Source organism: Mustela erminea, chromosome 20, assembly GCF_009829155.1.
Source record: "Mustela erminea isolate mMusErm1 chromosome 20, mMusErm1.Pri, whole genome shotgun sequence".
Classification (NCBI taxonomy): domain Eukaryota; kingdom Metazoa; phylum Chordata; class Mammalia; order Carnivora; family Mustelidae; genus Mustela; species Mustela erminea.
The window spans coordinates 39,635,661-39,662,358 of record NC_045633.1 but is presented as its reverse complement, the minus strand read 5'-3'; the positions used below and the strand labels follow the sequence as shown (position 1 = coordinate 39,662,358).

General features: G+C 52.5%; 1 protein-coding gene, 1 long non-coding RNA gene and 1 pseudogene across 3 annotated transcripts; 1 reads left to right on the top strand and 2 right to left on the bottom strand.

The window, feature by feature from the left end:
- Nucleotides 1–463: 463 nt before the first annotated feature.
- On the bottom strand, nucleotides 464–12,312 carry ASL (argininosuccinate lyase). Of its 2 annotated transcripts, none has more exons than XM_032327991.1 (17): nucleotides 12,240–12,312; nucleotides 11,981–12,032; nucleotides 8,325–8,519; nucleotides 7,627–7,710; nucleotides 7,352–7,408; nucleotides 7,100–7,197; nucleotides 5,829–5,906; nucleotides 5,653–5,730; nucleotides 5,177–5,229; nucleotides 4,760–4,822; nucleotides 4,434–4,548; nucleotides 4,145–4,229; nucleotides 3,974–4,033; nucleotides 3,649–3,732; nucleotides 3,025–3,105; nucleotides 2,781–2,887; nucleotides 464–2,671 (listed from the first exon to the last, which is right to left on the bottom strand). In XM_032327991.1, the coding sequence occupies exons 2-17, from the start codon at nucleotides 11,990–11,992 to the stop codon at nucleotides 2,527–2,529; spliced, it is 1,395 nt and encodes a 464-aa protein (XP_032183882.1). In that variant the 5' UTR covers nucleotides 11,993–12,032; nucleotides 12,240–12,312; the 3' UTR covers nucleotides 464–2,526. The 2 variants fall into 2 exon arrangements, with proteins under 2 accessions (XP_032183882.1, XP_032183883.1); XM_032327992.1 differs by having other exon boundaries at nucleotides 2,781–2,872.
- LOC116581026 lies at nucleotides 4,881–6,362 on the top strand. The gene is made up of 3 exons (XR_004281860.1): nucleotides 4,881–5,251; nucleotides 5,421–5,872; nucleotides 5,987–6,362. It is a non-coding gene; the product is annotated as an uncharacterized LOC116581026 (long non-coding RNA).
- Nucleotides 12,313–17,464: 5,152 nt separating the features above from the next.
- Nucleotides 17,465–18,162, bottom strand: LOC116580737 (annotated as a pseudogene).
- Between the last annotated feature and the right edge of the window lie 8,536 nt (nucleotides 18,163–26,698).

Sequence of the window (26,698 nt, the reverse complement as noted above, 5' to 3'; positions counted from 1 at the left end):
CTCACCGCCCCCCACCCCACTTGTCCTGTCTAAAATAAATACATAAAATCTTTAAAAAGACATAAATTGAAATGCCTCTAAGTGTCAAACGATCGTTCGTTTGGGCAAACCCTAATCCCCACCACAGTCACATGAGATTCTCAGGTTCATGGATAAGGAGGAACTTTGCCCCTGGAGGATCATATCCGTCTCTCAGACCTAATTCAGATGACTTAGATAATGAGATGTGGGACTTCCAAGCTGATGAGATTTAGAACTTGTGCTGATGTTTAAGGGGCTAAAACTTTGGGCGGCGCATGGGATGGAGTGAATGTGTGGCCCGTGGATAGATAGTGGTCTTTGAGAGCCAGACAACAAAATACAGTAAACTGAACAATGATCCCCCAATATGATCCCCCAAACTTGTGAATATGTTACCTAACATGGTAAAAGGAACTTTGCAGATGTGATTAAGTCAAGGATCTTGAGATGAAACGATTTTCTTGCTTTATCTGGGTGAATCCAGTGTAATCACAAGGGTCTTTATAAGAGGGGGGCAGAAAGGTCAGTCAGAGGATGTGACAAAGGAAGCAGAAGGATTTGAAGATTTGTACCACTGGCCTCAGAGATGAAGGAAAGAGCCACAAGCCAAGAAATGCAGATCGCTTCTAGAAACTGGAAGAGGCAAAGACATAGATTCTCCCAAGTGCTTCTTGTCACTTGATTCTGTCTCAGTATAAACGCATTTCAGACTCTGACCTCAACAATTATTAGATAATGTTTATGCTGTTTTATTCCACTATGAGGGGTAATTTGTTACAGCAGCAATGGGAAACCAGTCCGAAGTCCTACAGAACTTTGGTGTAAATTGTTGGCAGAATGGAAAGAGGCAGACAAGGGGAGTAACTCGATCACGTATGGGCAGTCTGGAGAAAAGCCACACAAACTCGTGCTCTCCCTGACCCAGGAGAGGCCCCTTCCTCTGGTCAGGTCAGAGGGCATGTGGTGGGAAGCCCTGGGGGGCTGATTCCAGTTAAGGAGAAACTTTTGATAGGATTGTCTGAGAACAGAGTTCCCACTCAGGTTGTGGTGTGTCCTACTGATCGAGGTGTCGGGCAGGAACTGCTCCCTGTGTCGTCTGCGTTACGTATGCATTCCAGTCATTATTTTAATCCTGTCTGTTGTTTGATGTACATTAGTCCCTCCTTCATTTCTGAGACTAGATATTAAACCTTCTCAGGTCTAATTAGATCAGCACTTTGACTCTAATGTGTACAACCAGTACCTGGGGAGTTTGTTAAAATGCAGATTCTAGATCAGGTCAAGCTGGGACCTGGGAGAGGTGGTGACCTGTGGTTACTTTAGGTAACAAGATTCTAGATAGAGATCAGTGATTCTCAAACCTGAACGTGCATCAGAATCACCTGAAGGCCTAGCTGCACCCCCACCTAGAATCTGATTTTGTAGGTCTCAGGCCTGAGAGTTTGCATTTTTTAACAAACTCCCAAATGAGGAGGAGGAAGTGAAAGAGGAACCACACTTGGGGAGCCAACATTCTGTGAGCCATGGCTTTGGCCCCTTTTGGAATGTGGTTGAGGTGTCCGCACTGCTGAAGTTTTAACTGCTCAGTTTACAAAGTGTTTCCATTGCTCCCAAGAAACACTTGGGAGGGGTAATTCATTCTTCCTTGGGGTTAGCTCTGTTGTTAATGAAACATAAATGTCAGACATTTCTTATGAGGACTTTGGTGACACCCGTGTAGAAGAGGTCTCTGCTGGCCTCTTCTGGGACCCACTGCTATTGAACATTTACTGTGTGCCAGACCTGGCCTCGGGCCCTTGCAGAGTAAAGGTAAGTCCTTGACCGCAACGGGGGAGCAGCCCCCGACCCCTTGCACTGCCTGTCTGTGGACCTCGTGATCTGCGCCGGGACCATCATTACCCTCCAGGGTGAAGGAGACGCCTCGCACGTATATGAAGCTCACCCAGCGCCTGGCATCGCACGCCAGCTGGCCGAGTGACTCTACCTCCAAATGTACCATCCCCCCCCCACCCCGGAGCCCCACGACAGGTGCCGCTGACTGTTAGGGAGGGGTGGGTCAAGCAGGAGAAGGCGAGCAGGGGAGCCAGGAGGACACTGGAAGGAAGGATAATGAACAGGGGCTGGCTGAGTTCCCCAAGCCCATCAGGCACCATCAAGGCTCCAAGGAGGCCAGTGCCTCCCGGGAGCTCGGGAGGCAGGAAGTTACTGTGGCCGCCCGCGGCGCAGGGTGGAGGCTCCCATGAAGGCCGCCCCCTCTGCTCCTTCCCCATCTGTGCCTCCTGCCATCCTCGTCCATTTTCCCCGCTGCCTTGATGGCCCCACTGTCCACCCAAGAGACCCCCGAGAGCCCGTGGCTGAGGGAGTCAGGCAGGGCAGGGAACAAGCAGCAGCCTCCCCTCAGGCCAGCTTTATTGAGGGGCACAGCGGGGGGCTCTAGGCCTGCTGGGAGGGCTTGGCGGTGGGGGGGTGGGGTGGCTAGGCCAGCTGGGGGGGCGCGGCAGGGGGCTAGGCCTGCTGGGCCCGCAGCAGCGCCCGCACCTGGCCGATCTGCCAGTCGACGCTGGAGCGCGCTGTGCCCCCCAGGGCCGCGTACTGCTCCACGCTGTGGCCGTAGTCCCACACGCGGCTCACGTCGCCCGAGAACAGGGGGCTGCGGGACAGAGGACCAGGTGGGCCAGGACCCAGCGGGGGTCCCCGGGGACCCTACTGGCCCAGGCGCACCCCCCGGGGGGGCCGCAGTGGGGAGGCAGGGGCCGCACCTGATGGCCTGCAGATCCTTGAGCGACAGCTGGTTGAGGGCGACCCCCTTGGTCTCGGCCATGAACACGGCTTTCCCGGAGGCCTCGTGCGCCTGGCGGAACGGCATCTGGGGCGGCCGGCGCGGGGGGCTCCGACTCAGCCTTCCTCGGCCCCCTGTTCTGCCCGCACCGTCCCTCACGCCCCCACCCTCGGCCCAGGACGTCCCCATCTCCTCCCGCTGCACCCCAGCCACCCCACACTCACCCCTTTGCGGACCAGGTAGTAGGCGAGGTCAGTGGCCAGCATGTCAGGACTAAGAGCCCGTGCCATGTTGTCGCGGTGAATCTGGGGGACGCCAGGAGGGGAGCGGTGAATGCTGGGCCCCTGGTGGTGAAGCCGCCAGCCTTCCACCCGCAGCCCAGGCAGATCTACTCTGACCCAGCCTGGTCCGCCCTCTCCGCCGTTTGCCATCATCCCCGATAGTGTTTAGGGGTGCTATCGCGGCTGCCGGCACTTTCTCTCGGGGTCCCCAGCTTTGGCTGCATCAGAACCGCGGGGGCAGGGCGGGTGGTGGGTAAAGAACCGAAGCGAGAAATGCCACAAGTTGCTCGTTGTTGAAGTTGAGCTAGTCCACAGGGGTTCATTGTGCGGTCTCAGCTGTGTGTGCGGAGATCTCCCGTCATCAGTGACCAAAAGGAGATCCGGTCAGGCCAGTTGATGGGACGCGCAGCGTCTAACCTGCTTCCATTCTACTGTGGCTTTCGACTCCCCGCTGTTCCTAGGGCCAGGAGCAAACACCCACCCTCCTCCCCCTGCCCCAGATCTTTTGAATGTACCCACCCTCCCCTCCTGGCATGTAGGGGCCTGGGGGAGAGGACGGGGGCTTGCCTGCAGCGTGGAGATGACGCCCGTGGCCACCTGCAGGACGGCACTCATGGTGTCTGACACTTCAAAGACGGCTTCCTTGTCCTCCTGGGGGCCGCGTGGCAGGAGGTGAGAGCCCAGCAGCCCTGCCCCCCACGGAGGCATCCCACTGCCCTCTGTGAGGAACGCTCAGCACCTCGTACAACCCACATTGACAGAGAGGAGAGAGTTCTCAAGGACTGTCAAGGGCTGGGTGCACAGGATGGGAGGCGACAATTCGCGGGGCCCCGAGGAATGGGATACGGTGTACGTGCAGGTGGGGCCCTCACCCATGGCCCCAGCCTCGCACCTGTAAGTCCTTGTTGTAGGTGCTTGGGAGCCCCTTGAGCGTCATCAGGAGCCCAGAACACTGAGAAAAGAGTGAGAATGAGGAGGCTGGACCTCAGAGCCCATCCTGCACGTTCCCTCGGGACCCTCAGGGTCAGCCCAGAGCCTTGCCCCCACTCCCTGCCCCGCTCACCCGCCCAAACACGCGCCCCGCCTTGCTCCGGATTAGCTCCAGGCTGTCTGGGTTTTTCTTCTGGGGCATCAGGCTGCTTCCGGTGCTAGGGACAGAGAGGCTAGGGCTGAAAGGGCTCCCCTGCCCCTTGGCTGGTCTGCTGGCTGGGTCAGGGGAGGTCTAGCGGCATGCAGTTCCGGTCTGGCCCGGGCCAGGGCCAGGGGGGCGGGTGTCGGGGCAGGGAGGGTATGGGGAGGAAGGATGCCACGCTGGCAGGTGCAGAGCCGGGTAGGGCAGGGCCCAGCCTTACCTGTAGGCATCTGAGAGCTGCACAAAGCTGAATTCCTTGGTGCCGTAGAGGATGAGATCCTCGGCCATCCTGCTGAGGTGGGTCATGCACAGCGAAGCCCAGAACAGGAACTCAGCTAGCGGGGGAAGGGAGAGCAGGCCTTCCGGTCCCCAGGCTTCTCCTGCTCCCCACTCATTCTGGAGAAGCCCCGGGCGACCAGACTTGGGAGGTGGGAGGGGTGGGAGGCAGCGGGAGGAGGGCCAGGGCTAGATGAGAGCCAGACAGAGCTAAATTAGGGCACAGTGGGGAGTGGCCCTAGAGGACAAGCGGGCAGTCCGAGGACTCACCCACGAAGTCTCGCTCACTGGTGGCGTCCATGCTGTTGAGAGTGATGGCCCCAAAGTTCAGTTCTGGAGAAGGACGTGGGGAAGGCAACAGGGCTGGGCTGGAGGGCAAGGACGGCCTTCCTCTACCCCTAATCAGGTTGCCCAGCCACCTCCTCCTTGAGGCCCTTTTAGGGAGGAGAGTAGGGAGCGGCACGAATGGGGGAGGGTCTCCTGTACAGGTCCCGGGCACGAAGCAGGAGCCCTGAGTGTCCCCAGCGCCATGCACCGCTGCTACAGGCCTTCTCGTGCCGCTCTAGCCTCACTGTCCGTAGGTAATAAATGAGGGTCTCAGCCAGCCCCCTGCCCCCTCCAAGTGTGTGTCTGTGGCACCTGGCAGGTGTTGCGGGGGATCACCGGGGGAGGGGCAGGGCGCCTCACCTGCTCGGAGCAGCTCCCGGTCCACACCCAGAGGGTTGCCCGCAATGGCCCCGCTGCAGGAACAGGGGATCCCAGGTGAGCAGGGCTCCTGGCGCGTGCACACACACACACACACACACACACCCAGAGCCAAGCCCCGATGGTCAGGGCGGCCACCCAGACAGCGTGGCTGACGGAACGCTTGTCCCCACAGAGCCGAAACGGCAGGCTGAGGGCAACCGCCGGCTCTCTAACCTCTCTGCAGAGCTCTGGCCCCGCTCTGGCATCCTTGCTAGCCCGGTCAGCCCCATCTCCGAGACCGCCGCGGGTCTGCGCGGAAGAACCCCAGACGGAGAGGCCTGTCACCTGGCCGGCTGCCTCCTCTGTCCTTCCTAGCACCTCCTCTTCCGTTGATCCCCAAGGACCAGCTAACCAAGTGGGACAGCCCCCCACCCCGCCCCGCCACGAGGCCCTCGGGACACTGGGGGCTGACTCACCTCCCCAGGGGCAGGACGTTGACCCGCTTCTGGACCTCCAACAGCCTCTCCGAGTCTCTGGTCAGCGCCACGGCATGGCTGTAGGAAGCCAGAGGGCAGAGGTCAGGGCCTCCGGGGCCCTCCCCTCTGTCACAGCCCCTCCACAACACCCCTGCACGATGCCCTGCCCGACTCGCCTCAGTATCCAGTGGCTCCAGCGGATGGGCTGAGCCCTTTGCAGGTGTGTGTACCCCGGGAAGAGGACGTCGCGTTCCCTGTGTGGGGAGAAGAGCCGCAGGGTCTGAGGGGCTGCGCAGCTGCCGCAAGGCCGGCCTGTGTCGCCCGCGCCCCGCAGGCCCCAGCGGGGAAGAGCGAGGCCAGCCTTGCAAGGACCTGCCTGCGCAAGAAACCAAGCGACCTCCTGGGGACAAACACATCCTAAAGGAAGAGACCAGAAGCGGGGCAGCGTGACCCAGGGACGGGGCCAGGGCCCGGGGCCTCCCCAGAGCAGGATGGGAGCCGGGACGCGAGGCAGTGCCGTCCTCAGCTCTAAGCAGAGGTGACAGGGAAGGAGGGGACGCCGAGGGGTACTACTTGGCGGGGGAGTTGCCATCTGTGAGCCCGTGAGACGCACCCAAGGACCTCAGAAGAGCAGGGGGCACTTTCAAAGAGACAAGGTGCTGCAGGTGATGGTTTTGGTTTGTTTGTTTTAATAAACAGCTTTACTGAGACATCATTCGCCCACTTAAGCTGTACACTTTTGTGTGCCTGTCACCCCGTCAATTTTAGAATGTTTTCATCCCCCCAAAGAAGCAACTCGTAGTCATTAGCTCGCTCCCCATTTCTCCCAGCACCCCCGGGACGACGGGTCTTAGGCTGTTGCTCTCCCCAACGTGGTAAGGTCTGTGAACAAGAGGTCACAGGGAGCTGGGGTCACCCTATCTCTGACACCAGACAGGGACTCCTCAGCAGCAAATTGGCCAGGTCTGGAAGGAGCCAAGTCACCTCCAAAGATGTGAGGTCAAAAGAGCCAGAACTTGGGATGAGGCCAGTGGGAGGCAGCTTTGGCCATCCTGTGCCAGCCATGCTGGGTGGGGACCGGGGCGTGGAGTGGCTGAGCAGTGACCTGGGCTGTCCCTGGCACAGGCAGCCCCTTTCCTCAGGCTTCAGGCGTCTGCCTAGTGCCTTAGTCTCCTACTTACGAAGCCTCAGAGGGTGAGCTCGCCCTACCTGCTGAGTTCAGCTGGCACGGGAGTAGGAAACATGGCAAGAAATGCCCCCATTCCTGGCTGCTTTACCTCATTAGTCCAGGAGTTCCAGGACATCCCTGAGCTCCAGGGCCTGGCTCCCCAACCCCCTTCACCCTTGCCACGTAGATCTGGCATTCAGGTTGCCTGTCCTAGGGCAGAGGAGACCCTGGCTGCCCTCATGCCCCTCTCTGCCACCTGGGTGTCCATGGGAAACTCACGCCTCGGCCCGGTCCACCATCGTTCTGATGAGCTCCCACAGGAGGGCGGAGAGTTTAGAGCAGTTCTGCCGCATCCACAACCTGAGGTCTGTGACTACCTGTGGGAGGAGAGGGTGGCACTCAGGGGCACAGATGTATTGCTTCGCTGGGGAGCCAGGACCACTGCAGCGCCCTACATCTGCCACCTGGGCTCCCCAGGATCCGGAATGCACAAGGCCCAAGGTCAGGTGGGGCGGAGTGTGGGAGCAGCACCTGGTCATTCCGACTTCGGCCTGTGTGCAGCTTCCCCGCAGTTTCGCCGATGAGCTCCTGGGGGCGGAGGGAGGCAGGGGGTCATGGTCAGCCCAGGCAGGGCCTGGTTCCTCCCAGCCCTGTCACCTTCCCTCCCTACCCGTGGGCCCTGCCATCTCTGCAGAGGCCACCTGCTCTGAGATCCAGCCAGCAGGGAACAGAAGGATGGTGCTTATGCTCCAAGGGGCCATGGTGAGGGAGAAGGGGGAGGCCAGGTGGACAGCAGCGGGTCACACCTTCAGACGTCGCTCGTTGGCTGTGTGAATGTCTTCATCATTGGGGTTTAGTTTGAAGGTGCCCTGGGCCCACTCCTCAGCCACCTGCAGCAGATGCCAACAACCCAGGGGTCAGGGGTCAGCCATCCACAGCCTTGGTCCCACCCAGCTCTGATCACTGACTGTCTCTGCGTAAGAGCTGCGTCCTCGGGGTGCTCCCCAGGAAGCGTGAGTGCTCCCTGGGGGGTTGTAGCCCCCACACCCAGGGGAGCACCTCGGGCCCAGGTCTCCTTCCCCTATGAGCCACGGAGGCATTGAGGGAGAAGAGAGACACAGCACAGCACATGGTTTACACGGCACCTCGACGGGGGCACCCGGGGGCTCAGTAGGTTAAGCAGCCGACTCCTGATTTCGGCTCAGGTCATAATCTCAGGGTTGTGGGAACGAACCCTGCGTTGGCTCCCCGCTCAGTGAGGAGTCCGCTGGAGTTTCTCTTTCTTCCTCGCCCTCTGCCCCCCACCCCCTGCTTTCTCTCAAGATAAATAAATAAAGCTTTTAAAAATTAAAAAAAAAAAAATGAAGAGCACCTTGACAGACATTTAGTCCCAAGGGAACAACATGTGCCTGGAGAGCACATCCTCCACAACCCGTTTGGGACTTGGTGGAAGCTGGGACCCCAGGGTGGGGCTCTAGAGGGGGCTGTCAGGTGTACAGAATACCTTGTCCAGTCCATGAAGTATCTGGTCCATCTCGGCCTTGGTGAGGAGCCCTGCCTTCTCCAGGCCCCGGCTGTAGGCCTTGCTGCCCTGCACGTCCACCTCCCACAGGTGCCGGTCGTAGGCAATGGATGAGTTGAACTTCTCCATGATGGGGTCCACTGCGCCCACAAAGCGGCCACCCCATAGCTTCCCACTCTGGTCAGGAGAGCAGGAACAGTTAATCTCCTTCCCACCCTGAGAACAGCGCCTCTCACCAAGGGCCCGCGGGAGAGCTAGCAAGTCTGACGGCAGTGAGAACCAGCAGGCAGGGCCATTCTCACTGCACAGATGAGGAAACGGGGGCTCAGAGAGGATCAGGAACTTGCTCGAAGCCACCTGGGGAGTCAGTGTGGGAACGTGGCTGGACACTGAAGTTAGGTTCTCTCCCACCTGTGACACTTCTCTAAGGAAATGATGGCAGGGGACGAGGCACCCCTGAGAGTAGAGCAGAACTTCTGGGACCTTTTGTGCCACTGACCAAGGGGAGAAGTCACTCCGAATGCAGTCTGAGTCCAGCTCTGCCACTCTGACGGTAATGACAACCGTCCTCGCTAGCGTACTCCGCACTCCCACCGCGTGCCAGGCACGACTGCCATCGCTTGGCCCGCGCCAACAGAGACTCTGATGTGGCTACCAATTCTATCCCGCTGCAGAGAGGGGGAAACCAAGGCACAGAGCCCTTGCTGGGTGACAGAGCCCGGATCACAGCCCAGCTAACTGAAGCAGAGCCCGCACGCCTCCCTCCATGCTCCCCTCTGCTGGCTCTGAAATCCTGAACTTTTGCAGCAGGGACAGGTGAGGAAGCACCTGAGGGGCCCCGTCAGGCTCAAATGGCCTGCATTTCTCTCCCACAGCTTGGGGCAGGGCCTGACATCCCGACCTCCACCACTCCTCTGGAGAGTGCCTCTGGCACATCTCTTATCTTTGGCCTTCCAGAAGGTCACCAGCTGACCCTATGCCCCCCAGGAGCTAAGGACAGAGGGGTGGGACAGAGACACCTCTGTTTTGAAAGAGTACAGAGGCCACAGCATGTGACAGATGGGGGAGGGGTACAGAACACAAGGGAGCCGTCCTAGCTCCCAGAAAGCCAAGGATTGGGAGAGTGTTCCCTGGGTGGACGGAGGCATTTTACTTCACTGCCGACTTTCCTGCGGAGGGGGAGTTTATAACGGCTGCTGGGGACATATGTCCTCCTCTGTCACCCTGCAATGTCCCAGACCCCTCCTAGCCACCTGACTGTGGGCATATTCCACAACCTTTCCAAGCTGCAGGGTTACCCCCGATAAACGAGGACAATGGTAGTACCTATCTGCTCGAGCTGTTGTGACATTCAGTTAGGTGAAATTTCTAAGTGCATACATAGCACAGTGCCTGACACTCAGTAAATTCTCAGTAAGGGAGGGGCCGAGGGCTGCCGGAGGCTGGCGGCGTCTTAACAGCGCTCCCGGCTGCTGTGTGCACCATGGGGGCCTCCACTGCGCTCGCGCCACAGGCTGTGACCTGACCCCTCGTTGCCCAGCAGCCTTGGCTGTCTGAGGACTCTGCCCCGCAGAAGCGGCCTCCGCCCCCCTCAACCTTTTGAGCTAGATCCTCCTCTTACCCGCCAAGCCTTGATCTCCCGCAAAGCACCACGTGGGCCCCTCTCCTGACCGCTGGGGCCAGAGGACCAGGGCAGGCCAATGCCAGTCAGGACTGGGAGCCAGTGGGCCCCTCCGCCCGGAACCTGGCGCTGCTCCTCCAGCAGGCCCTGGACTCCCAGCCTGGGTTGTTAGTAATAACAACTACTTAACAAGTGGGGAGGCAGCCAAACCAATTAGCACCAACCCACAAGACGGCCTGGGGCAAGCAGAAGTCACCTGATGCGCTGGTCTCCTGAAGGCAGCCCACTTTGCATTGGGACCAAGCTCCCGCCGCATTGGCAGGCTTAAAAAGACCCCAGAAAGAGGGGGCCTAGTGGCTCAGTCCACTGAGTGTCCGACTGTTGCTTTGGGCTCAGTTCTAAGTCCTGAGATAGAGAGAGCTGCGCAGCTGGGCTCCCTGCTCCGTGGGGAGTCTGCTTGAGATTCTCTCTCCCTGTCCCTGCCCCTGTCTCTTCTCTCCCCGCCCAAACTCTCAATCTCTCTCTCTCTCAAATAAATAAATAAAATCTTTTTTTTTTAATTTTTAAAAAAGATTTTATTTATTTGACAGACAGAGATCACAAATAGGCAGAGAAGCAGGCAGGGCTTGGGGGGGAAGCAGGCTCCCCGCTGAGCAGAGAGCCCGATGCGGGACTCGATCCCAGGACTCTGAGATCATGACCTGAGCGGAAGGCAGAGGCTTAACCCACTGAGCCACCCAGGTGCCCCATAAAATCTTTTTTTAAAAAAAGATCCCAGATGGATGTCAGAATGAGGTGCTACCATTTGGGCTCTGAAGAGAGGGGGAGTCCCAACAAGGCAGAAAGGGCCCTCCTCTAGCCTTGAGCACATCTGGGCCAGAATGACACCTTTGGGGCAAGGGTGCAGGAGTACTGGTTTGGGTGGGAATGAATAAGCAATAACCAATTTAGAAGGCACAGGGAAATACCGTGTTGTTACTGTCGGTATCCTTAGCCAGCATTTACCGAGCACCTACTGTATGGACGACAGCTCAGCCCTGGGCTAGGCATTCTACATATGTTATTACACCCTCTCGGGAGGTGGGCACTGTTACCCTGGGGGGTCGAGGAATTGCTTCAGAAACCGACTCTGTTTGCCTTCTAAGTCCAAGCCCTACTGTCGCCCCTGACACCATGACCCAAAACCAGCAGGACAGACATTCTCATCCCATTTATGCAGATGAACAAACTGAGGGCCAGAGAGAGGAAGTGCTTTGCTAGCTAATGAGGACGAGATAGGACTGGAACCCCGACCTCGTGCTTCCTGGCCACAGGCTCCCTTCGCTGGCACCAAGCAAACAGCCCCCTTTACCTGAAAGGTTCAAAGCAATGACCTCAGGACCCAGTACCTTCCAGAAGGAGGCAGAGAATTATCCAACTGAGGTCCCAGAAAAGGAACCTGTGCCTAGGACTCCTGCCAGGAGTGTTCAGGAGGAGAACCCAGGCGCCCTGTGGCTCTAAGGAAGAGTGGCCAGTGAGAGAGCAAGCCACCAGGCCCTGGGGCCACTAGGGCCCCAGGGCATGGTCCCTGAACCTCCTGGTTTTGTCCACCAGCCAGAGTCACGTGGCCTCTGTTTGCTACAGCGGGAGCAGGGGCGCCGGGTGGGGACCGACAGGAAGGGCATCGGGAGGTGAGGGAGCTGAATGAGGGGGCAGCTCGCTCCCTGCGCCCTGGCTGGGAGCACTGTCCGGTCGGGTCGGTCAGGGCCACCCCCCCTCGCCTCGCGGGTTGGGAGCGCCACAAGGCTCCTGGGGCGCGGAGCGGGCCGAGAGCCGACGGTGATGCGCGCTGGGAAGTCCAAGCACAGGCCTCCCAGGCTCCGGCAGGTGCACCGGAGGTTCCGTCGCCCGCAGCCGGCGAAGACCCGGAGGGTGGCCGGCGGCGGGTGCGGCACGCGGGATCCCGCGCGCAGGTCAGGGCCCCCGCGGCTCCCAGAGCGCCCCTCCCCCCCGTCCGGCGTCCCCGAGGTCCACTCACCTCCGAAGCCATGCCGGCGGGTCCTCGCCTCCAGGGGCTCGGCGGTCCGGGTCTGGAAGACAAGCCGGGACTGAATGTCCTGCGTCCCCCGGGAGGGGCGGGCTCCGGGCTCCGGGCTCCGGCGCTGCGCTTGGCCCCGCGCGGCCTGCGGGGAGGCGGACGTGGGCAGCGCCCAGCGCGCGCCACGGTCGTCGGCGTCCTCCGCTCCGCCCGCCGCGCGTCCCTCCTGGCCCGCCCGTCCCGCCCGTCGGACACTCACCGCTCCGGGCCGCGCCGTCAGTCCCTCGTCCGCCCCCTGGCCGGGCTTTTCTGGCCGCGAGCGCGTCACAGCTGCCCCGCCCCGGGCCCGCCCCTGGCGGCGGCCGCACCAATCCCAGGCGGCCTGCAGGGGGGGCGTTGCCTCCTCCCTCCAACCCCGGCTGTGGGCGGAGCCTCCGGGGGCGGGGCTTCGGATCCCGGGACCCAGGGCGGGCGAGGGGGCGGTGAGGGCGGGGCCAGAGCGACAGCGCCGAAGGCGGCGACAGCGCGGGACCCTGAAAACAGCGGCCAGGCCTGGGGGGGGGGGAGCAGATACAGAAGGTGATGATGGCGAAGGCCCCATCATCCGTCCGTCCACCCATCCAACCGTCCATCCATCCGTCCACCCACCCATCCAACCGTCCATCCACCACCCATCCAACCGTCCATCCGTCTGTCCATCCATCAATCCATCCACCCATCCAACCATCCATCCATCCATCCATCCAACCGTCCATCCGTCCGTCCATCCATCCGTCCGTCCACCCATCCAACCATCCATCCGTCCATCCACCACCCATCCAACCGTCCATCCGTCTGTCCATCCGTCCACCCACCCATCCGTCCGTCCATCCACCCAACAGAAGGCACCGGCCCCTCCTCTGTGCCTGCTGGACTTGACGTGAAGAAGAGAAATGGCACCTGCCCCAGGAAGCCCTGACAGCGCAGACGGTGCCTGGAAGCCGGAGGGCAGTGCGCAGGGCCAGCGTGGACCGGGTACTCAGGGCAGATTTCCCTCACGAGATTCACTCTTCAACAAAAGTGACAAGCATCTGACTCAGGCCCCAAAGGGGCTTCTGGTGGGCACGTCCCCACGATGAGAGGGAGTTGGCTCTGCGAAGACGAGGATTAAGATTTTCCCTGCAAAGGGAGCCGCCTGGGCAAGGCCCGGAGGCCAGAATGCAAAAGGCCTGCTTGGAGAGCAGGAGCCGGTTACAGCGGCGGCAACACACCGACCGGAGAGGGCCGGGCGGGACTGCTGGACGGAGGTGGGGGCAAGATTAGGAAGGGCTTTGAGTGTCGAGGGACAGGGTCCTGGCTCGGTCCTGTAGACCACAGGGACCAACAGACCGGGCTTACTCGCAGTTCCTGGAATGCATCAGGCTGTTTCGAGTCTCCTTAAACGCTCTTCCCGCACTGGGAATGCCCTTCCTTCGCGGTCTGTCTCGCTGCTCCCACCGCCGGTCAGTGTTCCAGCTAAGCATCATCAGTGTGGGGGAGACTACAGGTGTCCGTCCCTGGGCTCCCACCGGATCTACAGGAGCATCCAGTAGTCTTTCCCTGAATTGAGAGTGCTGTAGTTTTCTTTTGTTTCGTTTTTTATTGGCATGAGAGAGAATGTGCAGGGAGAGAGGCCTAGGGAGAGGGAGAAGCAGAGTCCCCCCGGAGCAGGGAGCCTGACCACAATGCTGGGATGATGACCCGAGTGGAAGGCAGATGCTTAACCACTGAGCCACCCGGGCGCCCCAAGAGCCCCGTAGTTGTAGCTTCCAGGTCCTCTCCCCTACCCAGGCCTCCTCCACGTTATCTTCAGGACTCCCAGCCCTTTCTTGTCTTCCCCCACGGAAGCCCCAGAACTGGGCTGCATCAGGCCACAGGCAGACAGAGTTCGGGAAGCCCATGAACCCAGCTGTGAGTCATGTGCTCCTCTAACCTGAGAGAACATTGTGGCAAGGGATCTACCTGTTAGGGTCTGAAGCCCGACATCCCTTCCGGGGGGGCCAAGAGGGAGAACCAGCGCTGCTCTGCAAACAAGAGTTCACAGCCCTGAACATACAGCAACCTCCAGGCTCCAACCCTCGGGAGGGTTACTTGAGGCTGGAAAAAGTCCGGAAAGATGTTTGAGAGCAGAGCTCTAACCACGATGCAGAACACAGGCAGGGCTCTAGATAACAACACCTAACGCAGTGGCTCACCGGGTACCTCCTGTGCTAAAGCCTTTACACAATTGATCTTTCATCTTCACAACAGTCTTCTCTACAGATGGAGAGGCTGAGGCCACAAAGAGTTAGAGGTTATGGACATGCCTGTGGGCAGCCAGTTCCAAGGAGACAGTCAGGCTGACCACAGTGTGCCACATGATAGAAGAGAGACGGTCACCTCAGACTGGCTTGCAGCAAACAGCAAGCCTCTTCAGTGCGGAGGCCCCTGCAGGGCTGGGGAAAGGAACTCAGGAGCATGAGGAAGACAAGGAGGCAGAATGAAGGCTTGTGAAAAAACAAAACAAAACAAAGCAAAAACAGACAAATCAACAGAACCTGCAGTTAAGGCCCTGACAGTAGACACTAAAGTGGGCATGACCTTAATCGTAAGGAAATGTCCTTGGCATTAAAGACTCATGGAAGCACAGTAACCAAGTTCTCTCTGAAAAAGCTGACATCTCTGAGCAAAACCTCAGGGAGGCTGAGAGAGCTTTGGAGAAGGGTGCCTGCCAGTGGCCAGTCTGTTACCAGCACAGGCAAGATGGAAAGGAAGGACAGGTCCTCTGTAACCATCAGAGGCCACCCTCTGCTACCTGTAGTCTATACACAGGTCAGACAAGGGATCTGAAGACATGTACAAGTCTTTCTATGCACATATGCTTTCATTTCCCTTGCTTAAATACCTATGAATTGAATGGCCAGACCACATGGTAGATGTATATTTAATTTTTCAGGAAATTAGCAAATAATTTTGCAAATTGTTATACAAATTTGCTTTTCCCACCAGCAGTATAGGAGAGTCTCAGTTCTGCACATCCTTGTCAACACTTAAAATGGTCTTAACTCTAGTCACTCCTATAGGTGCAGAGTGTGTTTCATTTATTGGTTTAATTTGCATTTCCCTAATGACTAATGCTGAGCATTTTTCCATATGATTATTTGCCATCTTCTTTATCTTCTTTGGGGAGGGGTCCATTCGAATTTTTGTCCTTTTTAAATAAGATTCTTTGCTTATTATTGTATTTTGAGGGTTCTTTATATGTTCTGGATACAAGTCATTCACCCAGATATACACTTAGCAAAGATTTTCGTCCAGTCTGTGGTTTGTCTTTTCTTTGTCTGAATAGCATTTTTCTTAGAGGAAAAGGGTTTTTTTTTTTTTTTTAAAAAGAGATTTTATTTATTTATTTGAGAGTAGAGTGAGAGAGAGATATGAGAGGGGAGAAGGTCAGAGAGAGAAGCAGATTCCCCACGGAGCAGGGACCCCGATGTGGGACTCAGTCCTCGGACTCCAGGATCATGACCTGAGCCAAAGGCAGTTGCTTAACCAACTGAGCCACCCAGGTGCCCTTTAGAGGAAAAGTTTTTAATTTTGATGATACAAGCCCTTTATCAGGTACATGATGTATGATCTGCAAATATTTTTTTTCCTATACTGTGGATTGTCTTTTCACTTTCTTGTTTGTATTGTTTGTAGCACAAATGTTTTTAATCTTGGTGAAGTACAGTTTATCCATTTTTTGTTGTTGCTTGTTTTGGTCATTCTGCCATTCTGGGTCCCTTGTATCCTCACATGAATTTACAACTAACATGTCAATTTCTGCAAAAAGGACAGTTGGAATTTTGACAAGGATGTATTGAGATCAGTTTGGAGAGTACTGACATTTTAACAATATTAAGTCTTCCAGTCACGAACATGGAATGTTTCTAATTTAATAAGATCTTACTTAATTTCCTTCAATAATATGTTATCATTTTCAGGACACAAGTTTCAGATTACTTTTGATAAATTTATTCCTGAGTATTTTATTCTTTTTGATGCTATTATAAATGGAATTGTTTTTCTAGATTTCGTTTTCCAACTGTTCACTGTTAATGTATAGAAATGAGATTGATTTCTATATATTGACCTTTTGTCTTGCAATCTAGTTGAATCTATTTACTCAGCAGTTTTTTTAGCAGGCTCTTTGTGATTTCCTACATACATGTCATCTGCTAATATAATATTGCTTCTTCCTTTCCCATCTCAATGCCTTTTTTTCCCCCTTGCCTAATTGCTCTGGCCAGTACTTCCAGTAAATTTTGCATAGCAGTGGTGAGAGTGGACATCTTTGTGTTGTTCCTTATCTTAGGGGGAAAACATCCATTCTTTTACCATTAAGTATGGTGTTAGATGTAGGTATATTATTTTCCTGGACTGCCCAAAAGAAACTACCACAAGGTGTGGTGGCTTAAAACATGGAGGTTTATTCTCTCACAGTTCTGAAAGCTGTTTGGCTAATTTTGTCAAGTGCTTTGGGATTATTGATATACTTGGAAAGCTTTGTATTCACTCTTTATAAAAATTTTTATGTGTTTTTTTAAAATTTTATTTATTTATTTGACACACACACAGAGAGAACACAGCGGGGTGGGGGGCAGCAGGCGGGAGAGGGAGAAGGCGGCTTCCGCTGAACACAATTCAATCCACTACAGTCAGATTTTCATAGATGCCCTTTATCAGATCGAGAAAGTTCCCTTCTATCCTTATTTTGTTATTTTTGTTTAAACCATCAATATGTTTATAGAAATTTAAATAGTAGGAAAAAAATCTTTCCTATTTGCCTACGTAGTTAGCATTTCCTGTGCTTCTTATTCCTTTGTGCGGATCCAGATTTCCCTCCGCTATTAGCTGCCTTTCATCTGAGGCGTTCCCTTATTTTTCTATAGCACCAATGATGAATCTTCTCAGCTTTCGTAGACCTGAAAACGTCTTCCTGTCATCTGGTTGTTGTTTTGAGGGACATTGCTTCCACATACTGAATTCCAAGTTGACTCTTTTCCCCATTAGTTCCCCCACACGTCTCATTTGCATTGTTTCCAACTACACATCTTTCAGGATTGTCTTTGTACCTCTATACATAACATGTCTTTTTTTCCCCCGCTAGCTGCTTTTAAGATTTTTTTTTTCTTTATCACTGATTTTGAGAAATTGATGCAGTTTTCTTCATTTTCCTTGTTGAGTATCTTAGGTCTGTGGATTTATAATTTTTAATATTAAACTATCTTTCTATTTTCTTCCTGCTCCCCTTTTTAGAGACCCCAGTTATTTTTTCATGGGCTTGAAGTGTCCCACGGCTCCTTGATGTGCTTTTATTCTTGTTGATTCTTTTTCTTTCTGTGTTTCATTTTGGACGATGCCTATTTTTATGCCTTTAATTCACCAATCTTTTTCTCTATAATGTCTAATCTGCTATCCATCCAATCCAGTGTCTTGAATCTTGTCGTTTTCTTGCCTTTTCTTTTTTAACATACAGCTGTTAGTGCCTCTCTAAAATATCGCAAAGAAGTCTGAAAAATCATCTGGTATCTTGCTGTTTCTGTAGATGAACAGCTTAGATCCTACTCATTAGCCTGCTGGACTTTTCCTTTTTCAGCAACGGATGCCCTCCAAAAATTTTCCAATATCCTTATTTTTAACTCTTGTGGCTTCCTGAATCAAAGCAGCTGAATTTGGTACAAGTTCAATGTCATTTCCTTCAAGAATTAACTCATCTCCCTGGGCCTGTGATACTGAACAGGCAACCCTTGGCCTCAGCTGAACCCAGCAGATGTATTTGTTTGCCCAAGAAATTTCAGATTTCAACAAGAGAACCGTTCTTCTGAGTCACAACATTGATGGGAAGTGAACGCACAGAGTCTTCATCTTCTACTGGAAGCCCAGCGTGACACTCTCGCCCACGTTCTGTCCATGACTACAGATAGTGTGGATGGTAGTCCATTCCTTTATACGGCTCCACCACCTGGGAACGTGGAGCCTCTTCCTCTGCCTTTCAAGGAAACGGAGTTCTACACCGATGCGGCTGGGGTCCTCCTCAGGTTTCTTCTGGGGGACGTCACAGTAACGGTGTAACCCTCCACAGCGATGTAAGCATTTTCTGGAATGCCGACAGTCTGATTGCAGAGAATGATCTTTATTCCCATGGTAGGTGGGGCAAAAAAAAAGAAAAAAAAGCTCAAATCTTTTAGTTTTCAACTCTAGAACTTTGGGCCTTTTTTATATTTTTCGTCTCTCCTTAACTTTTTTTTTTTTTTTTTTTTTTGGCACGAAGTGATAATTTTATTATCAGTTTCATAATATTTTAAATCATTTTGACATCATACAGAAATGCTATTGTATATTAACTTTTTGTTGTGGTAGAAAACATGTATCATAGAGACGCCTGGGTGGCTCAGTTGTTAAGCGTCTGCCTTCAGCTCGGGTCTTGATCTCAGGGTCCTGGGTTTGAGTCCAGCATCGGGCTCCCTGCTGGGTGGGAAACCTGCTTCTGCCTCCCCATTCTCCCTGCTTGTGTTCCTTCTTTCACTGTCCCTCTCTCTGTCAAAGAAATAAATAAATCTTAAAAAAAAAAAAGAAAACATGTATCATAAAATTTATCTTCTTGCCATTTTTATGTTTTTTATTTTTTTAAAGATTTTATTTATCTGTTTGACAGAGAGATCACAAGCAGACAGAGAGGCGGGCGGGGGAAGTGGGAGGGAAGCTGACTCTCCATTGAGCAGAGAGCCCCATGCGGGGCTTGATCCCAGAACCCAGAGACCATGACCCGAGCCAAAGGCAGAGGCCCACTGAGCCACCCAGGCGCCCCTTCTTGCCATTTCTAAGTGTACAGTTCAGTAGGGTTAAGTATATTAACACTGTTGTGAGACAGGTCTCCACAACTTTTTCATCTTGCAGAAGTGAAATTATATCCACTGAACAACAACTCCCCTTTGCCCAGTGCCCCTAATCCCAATAACTACCATTTTACTTTCTCTATATATGAATTTGACTGCTTTCTGTATCTCATATAAGTGGAATCATACATTATTTTAACTTTTTAAAAAAGATTTTATTTATTTGACAGAGAGAGACACAACGAGAGAGGGAATGCAAGCAGGGGGGAGGAGAGAGGGAGAAGCAGGCTTCCCACCCAGCAGGGAGGGGAGCCCGATGTGGGGCTTGAACCCAGGACCCTGGGATCAAGACCTGAGCCGAAGGCAGACACTTAACGACTGAGACATCCAGGCCCCCATTATTTTAACTTTTGTGACTGGCTTATTTCACTTAGCATGATGTCCTCAAAGTTCACGTCATATCATGTGGCAGGATTTCCTTCCCTTTTAAGGCTGCATATTATTCCACTATGATAGTTAATTTTCTGTGTCACCTTGACAGAGCTAAGAGATGGCCAGATAGCTGATGAAATATTTTTTTTGGGTGTGTCTGTGAGGGTGATTTCAGAAAAGATTTGTATTTGAATTGGTGAACTAAGTAAAACTGATGACCATTTCCAGTGCGAGTGGACACCACAGAGTCTGTCAAATGCCCAAATAGAACAAAAAGATGGACAAGAGTGAATTTGCTCTACCTCTGCCTGAGCTGAGACACCCATCTTCTCTTGGCATCCCCGGTTCTCAGGCTCTCAGGTTCAGACTGGGTCTTACACCATCAGCCCCCTGGTTCCCAGGTCTTGGACCCAATTATATCACTGACTTTCCTGTCTCCAGTTTGCATATCTTCATGACCCAATTACTATAATAAATCTTTTTTTAAAGTTTTATTTTTAAGTTATCTCTACAGCCAACATGGGGCTCAAACTCAAACCTGAGTTCAAGAGTGACATGCTCCATCCACTGAGCCACCCAGGTGCCCAGCCTATAATAAATCTTCATATATATATATCCTATTTGGTTCTGATTTTTTCTTTTTGAGAACCTTGATTAATATACCTGTATTAATGCATTGTGAATTGTGATGCTATGAACATGGGTGTGCAAATATTTCCTCAAGACCCTAGAATTTCGTGTGTGATACCTTCAGTTCTTGAATATTTACCCAGAAGTGATATGCCTCTATCATATGTTAGTTCTATTTTTAATTCTTTGAGGAACTGCTACACTGTTTTCCAGTTGTACCATTTTACAATTCCACCAAGTGTGCAAAAAGATTCTAACTGCTCTACATCCTCACTAAACTTATTTTCTGGTTGTTTTTCTTTTTAGTAGTAGTTGTTTTCATGGGTGTGAGGTAATAGCTCCTTGTGGTTTTCATCTGCATTGCTCTTATGGTTGGTGACCTTGAACATCTTTTCAAATGCTTCTTGGCCATTTCTATGTCATCTTTGGAGAAATGTCCATTCAAGTTCTCGACTTAACTTTCTGAGCATATGGAATACAGTTGTAATAACTGTTTCAAAATATTTTTTTTTATCAAAGATTTTATTTATATATTTGAGAGAGCACGAGCGGGTAAAGGGCAGAGGGGTAGAGGGAGAAGCAGAGGGAGAAGCCGGCTCCCTGCAGAGGACGCTGGGATCATCACCTGATCCAAAGGGAGACGCTTAACTGACTGAGCCACACAGGTGTCCCCAGTTATAACTGTTTTAATATCCTTCTCTGATTGGTTAATCTACTCATTATCGTTTGCATTTTCCTTGCTTCTTAATACACTCACAGTCTTTGGATGCTAGACAATGGATCTTGTTGGATATTTTTGTATTGCTATAAATCTTCTTGGATTTTGCTCTGGGGTGCAGTTAGGTTACTTAGAAGCAGTTTGATCTTTTGGGGTTTTGCTTTCATTGTTTGTGAGGCAGGTCCGTAGCCTTGCCCAGTGCTCGGTCTAGAGCTAATCACTTCCCATTAATGAGGGAAGAGTTTCCTCAATACTCCACCTGATGAATTACAAGTTTTCCAAGTCCGACTGGCAGAAACAGGCATTATTTCCTTTACTCGTTTTGGATTGTTCTATCCCCCGTACTCCGTTTCCTCACAGCCAAGCACTGATTCGGGAATCCACTGACCGCTGGAGGAGGACCCTCTGTAGATCTTCAGAATCCCTCCCTGTGTGGTTCTCTTCTCTCTGCTACTCTGTTTTATGAACTCCGGAGGCCTCCGTCTTGGCTCTCCAACTGAGGGAGTCTGCCAGACTCTGCCTCAGTTCTGCCTCCCTGCATCCTGTCTGACATCTTGCGCAAAACAATAAGCTGGATTATTACTGGGCTCGCTTCTTTTATTTCTGTCCTTCAGAAATCACCACCCTTCACTGAAAATCTTTCTTTCCTGTACTTTGTGTTTAAAAAAATTTTTTTGGTTGTTTCATGCATGATGGTAGATCAGGTCCAAGTGACTCCGTCTGGGTCAGAAGCCAAAAACCGGTGGTAGGTCTTTGACACAGAAGACAAAGGCTGGTGGAGTCAGTTTATCTTGGGTTAAACCCCAGCCCAGCCGTGTCCTGTAAAGAGGAGGAAAAACTTCTAAACCCAAATGCCCAGTTTACTTTTTTAGGTTTATTTTTTAAAAAATAGATTTATTTGAGAGAGAGAGAGAGCGCATGAGCAGGGAGGGAGGGCGAGTTTAGATCAGATTCTGCCACTTCTCTGCTCGAGGCTCCCCCACGGCTCCTCATTTCACTCAGAGTGAGAGCCAGTGGCCTAGAACTCAGTGACCTGCCCTGCTCCCTCCTTCCTTAATACCTCTCTACCCGCTTCTCCCATGACTCCGCTGTCACCCAGTCACAGTGGCTCCCTGTGTTCTTCGGGCATCCAGGCATGTTCCTTTGTGCTTCCTTGTACGTTGGACTTCTCGCTGCTCCCCTTGTCTGGAACGTCGCCCCGCACCTCCTCCTGTCTCGCTGCCCCGCCTTCGTCCTGTCCCTGCCCACATGTCACCTTTTCACGACGGGAGGACCTCACTGAAAGGAGAAATTTACTTCTCCTCTCTTTCTGCTTTCTGACCTTTCTTTTTCTCCCCAGCACTTACTGCTCTGACCTGCTACTTCTGTTACCTTTTGCTTATTTACAATGGTCCCTGCACACTAGAATGTGGGCAGGGATTTTTCTCTGTCTTATTCTTTAATGCATTCCAAGTACCTAGATCACCGGAGGAACTCAATAACTATTTGTTAAATGAAAAAGAAAGTATAAATAAATGAGTGAAAATACCACACCTGTGTGATTGGTTGTGAGATCTGAGTTAGTAATGCACACACACTCTCAAGACTGGCTCTGGCAGCTACAGGATCGGCACTCGGCGCATTGCTGTCTTTGCTATTATTGACAACAACCGAACTCCCCGGAGAGGGGGAAACAAGGAGGAAAGGGTGAGGCTCTTACCTCCCTGTACCTCCTGAGCATCATAGTAGGAAGTTCCAAATTCTGGCTCCTGCCAGAGGCAAGTAGTCAAAGAAACAATTTAGAGGTAGGCTGAGGTGTTTTCTATGTACAAATGAGGCAATGGATACAGAATAACAATGACAGCTACTATTCCTTGAGCTCTGACTGTGAGCCAGGCTCTTGCTAAACAGCTTACAAATCGATTTTCTTCCTTAAATTTTCACAACCACCCCTTGCGGTCAGTGCTGTAATTCCGCCCATCCTACCGATGAGGATACTGAGTCTGGGACGGATTAAAGGATTTGTCCAACAATACCCACCTAGGAAGTGGCTGACCTGGGGCTGGAACCCCAGTAGTCTGGCCCCAAAGCTCTTGTTATATGCAGGACAGCAATGACATTGGTCTAGGGAGCATGCCAAGAGGTTGATTCATCAGAAATTAAATCTAAGCCACATTACTCCTTGGGTGTAGCCTCAGGTCATTATTTAACCCCTTGGAGGTTCAGTAGGAAGGGAAAAATGATACTCACGCACTGAACACTGAGTGGAGAAGAAACCGTATACGGACTGTGCTTGGTTCATACAAGTACTCCAGAAACAGTAGTTGCCATTGTCAATAACTGAATCCCTCTGGGTCAGGATGATGCTGGTTGGGAGTAATAAGAACTGGGACCAGTATTTACTCCGTGCTTCCCTTGCTCAAGGTGCTGTATGCGCATACCCGCTGCGTGTTGCTGTGTCACAGAACACCCCACACTGTGAAACTACTGCAATCATCGTTACTACTTTTGATCATTCTGGAGTGTGAATGGGCTCAGCGAGGAGGTTCTAGGTAAGGGTTTCTCATGGAATTGCAGACACTGGCTGGAGCTGGGGTCGTTTCAAAGGTTTTGTCAGTCACAGGTCTGATGCCTGAGCTGGAAAGAGTCAAATGGCTTGGGGCCTACAACGGTCTCTGTGTGATTTCTCCCTGTGGGGCTTCCAGCCTGCTGCTCTGAAGGCAGCTGTACCTGTTCCTGGATGACTCCGGGCTCTAAAACCCAAGTCCTGAGAGTGAGTGAGCCAGGTGGGAGCTGCATAGCCTTTTTGCCCCAGCCCCAGAAATCACGTGGCATCACTTCCAACTGCCTTCTGTTCATTACTAGTGAGTCACAAGTCCAGCCTATATTCAAGATGGGGCGGGGGGCGGGTGCCGCATGGGTGGCTCAGTCATTAAGCATCTGCCTTGGGCTCAGGTCATGGTCCCAGGGTCCTGGGATGGAGCCCCGCATTGGGCTCCCTGCTCAGCGGGGACCCTGCTTCTCCCTCTCCCACTCCCCCTGCTTGTGTTCCCTCTCACGCTGTGTCTCTGTCAAATAAATAAGTAAAATCTTAAAAAAAAAAAAAGATGGGGGGACTAGTCTCCATCCTGTGCAGGAAGGGTGTCAAACAACTCGCAGACACACTTTAAAACACTGCATGTTTATCATCACATTTAATCTTCTGAGGTAAACAGAATCATCACTATTTCACAGATAGGGAAATTTAGAAGATTAGATACTTAGAAGATTAAGTGATTTGCCTACCGTCATAAAGTTAGTAGGTGGGGCAGACAGGATCCATACCAAGGCCCGCCGTTGGATCCTAACACCCGTGTTCTTAATCTCTGTGCTATACAAACCTCACAAGACGGAAGACGGAACATATGCAGGATACTTGTTTGTAAGTTTTCTTATGCAGAGCTCACTAAATGCTAGGCAGTGTTCTAAGTACTTTTCAGGGAACTCTATGAGTTTCAGAGAACTCTGTAAGCTCAGAGGCCCCAGGAGTCAGACTTAGGTTGCCTGGGCTGGGGTTGGGACTAAAACCAAGGAGCCTTGGGGTGGGGAGAGGGGAAGCCGCCTCCCAAGAGTGCAGAGTGAAGGCTCCCGTTTGGCTGAAAGGCACGGAACTATGCCTTACGTTCTGAATGTACTCCCCAACCTGGCCCCACAGACTCCAGCAGCCAGAGGATGAAAATAAACCAAAGAAGCCTAGGGCATCTACAGCAATGGTGTCAGGTTGGAGGCCAGGCCTTAGGACCTGGGAACAATAGCACTCTGTTCTGTGGTCATCACGGCCACAAGGTCAGTGGCAGCCACTGGGGGGGTGGGGTGGGGGCCCAGAGTTGTGCGTGTGCTCCTGCCTGTCCTGGCTCCTGCGCACACACACAGTACTGGTGACACACGGATCTACCTCGGAGTCGTTTGGGGGTACTCAGCCTCCTGCAGGAAAGGTAGAAACAGAACTGGAGAAACAGCCTTTAGTCACTGTGGACGGTGAATTAACAGGAGGACAGTCTGCATGGAAGGACGGGCTTGTATGGGGGTGTATTCATTTCCCATTGCTGCTGTAATAAACTCCCATGCAACTTCCACAAATGTATTATCTCACAATTCTTTCTTTTTAAAGATTCTTTATTATTTCAGAGAGTGAGAGAGAGAGAGCGCAAGCGCGCGAGCAGGGGGAGGGGCAGAAGGAGAGGGAGACAAGCAGCCTTCTTGCCGAGCTGGGGGTCTGATGCAAGTCTTGATCCCAGGCCCCTGAGCTTGTGACCTGAGCTGTAATCAGGAGTCAGAGCTCAGCTGACCGAGCCCCCAAGCACCTCTATTAGCTCACAATTCTATAGGTTAGAAGCTCTACACGAGTCTCACAAGGCTAAAAGTAAGGTGTTGGCAGGGCTGCAGTCCTTTCTGGAGGCTCCATGGAAAGTCTATTTATTTACCTTTTCTGGTTTCTAGAGACTGCCTATATTCCTTGGCTCATGGCCCCTTCCTCCACCTTCAAAACAAGGAAAGTTGCATCTGTCTGACTCTTCCTCCATGGTTCCATCTCCCTCTAACTCAGGTGGGAAAGATTCTGCTCTTTGAAGGTCCCATGTGTTTACATTGGGCCCTTTAAAATGATTCAGGGTAATCTTGCCATCATTAGGTCCGTAACCTTAGTCACATCTGGAAAGTCCCTTTGGGCATATATAGAAACATATCCACGGGTTCTGGAGAATTGGGGTGTGGACATCTTTGGGGATGTCTTTCTGCCTCCCATATGGAAAGACTCCAGGAAAATGCCCCCAAATGGGGCTGACCACATAGTCCCACCCCACTCTCCAAGTCCTGCTCTGTCATGTAACATTCTCTTACTCACTAGAAGCCTTTCACTCAACTCATGTCAACTGTCCCTAGGTAAGGTGGGTAATGAAAGGCTTCGTGATTTTTCCAAGAAGATGGACTTTGTACCTGCAATGAGGAGAACTAGATGACATCCATCTGTCACCATGTTCTTAACACCTTCTTCATCCAAAATCTTATTTCCTTGCTTTGGATGTATGGGAAGATAATAGTTCATGTTTCTCTTCATGCTTGCCACTTGAAACACACTGACTCAGTAAGGTGGGTGCTGGATTTAACCGTCTCTCTGGCCACAGAACCCATATCTGCAACCCAACACACTTGAGAGCCTCATTCCTGTGGGTGCCCAGGGACACAGCCCATGACTGGAGGTCACCAAGAGTTTACAATTCCTGCTCCTGGGATGCTAATAATGAGATCACAACCTCACTCGACTTTGCTGACATTTCCATCAGGGCCTTGACCAGAGGCAAACCTTGTGTGTCCATCCCCATTGGCAGCTCGAGGGTCAGGGTCCAGGATCTTCAGACAATGGACAGCAGCCATTTCAGCAGAGCCCTGAGTGCTGCACAGGATTTAGCTTCTTCAGAAGAATGAAAGCCTTGCCTGGCTTGTTTCCCCTACATTTTCTACTTTGGTGCATCACAAGGGTATAGTGCAGAACAGGGAGGCATCCCTGATGTTGGTATGCCCTAGAACTGAGAGGAAAGATTGGGTTAATGCTGGTGCATGTGCCTGTTGGGAGTTGGCCCGAGAAGAAAGAGCATCCTGGCTCTGATACTTTGTAACTCCTCTCTGAGCTTCACTTTGCTGTGAAATGGGCCGATCACGGTGCTTACCTCTGCAAACTCTGAGAGCAGTATGTGAGACCATGCTAACGCAGTGCCTGGACACATCCTCACTGGAATCTTGGGATAAGCACACCCCTGTGAAGAGCTGAGATCAACTGCCTGGCATGTGGTAAGCACCAAGTAAGTCTCAATATTCTAGATTCTCCCTGGGTGACTTAACCACTTCAAAGGCTTCAGTTTCTACTTACACCTTCAAAAGTTTTTGCCAGTGTTCTGAACTCTATACCTAATAGCTCTGTATTCAAAAGGACATTTTTACATGGAAGAGGTATATGGTTTGCTCCTGCTCTGGGCCTTTGTACATAGTAGATAAGCTCCGCGTTAGAACAAAACAAAACAAAACAAGATGTTGGGGCAGGGGAAACAA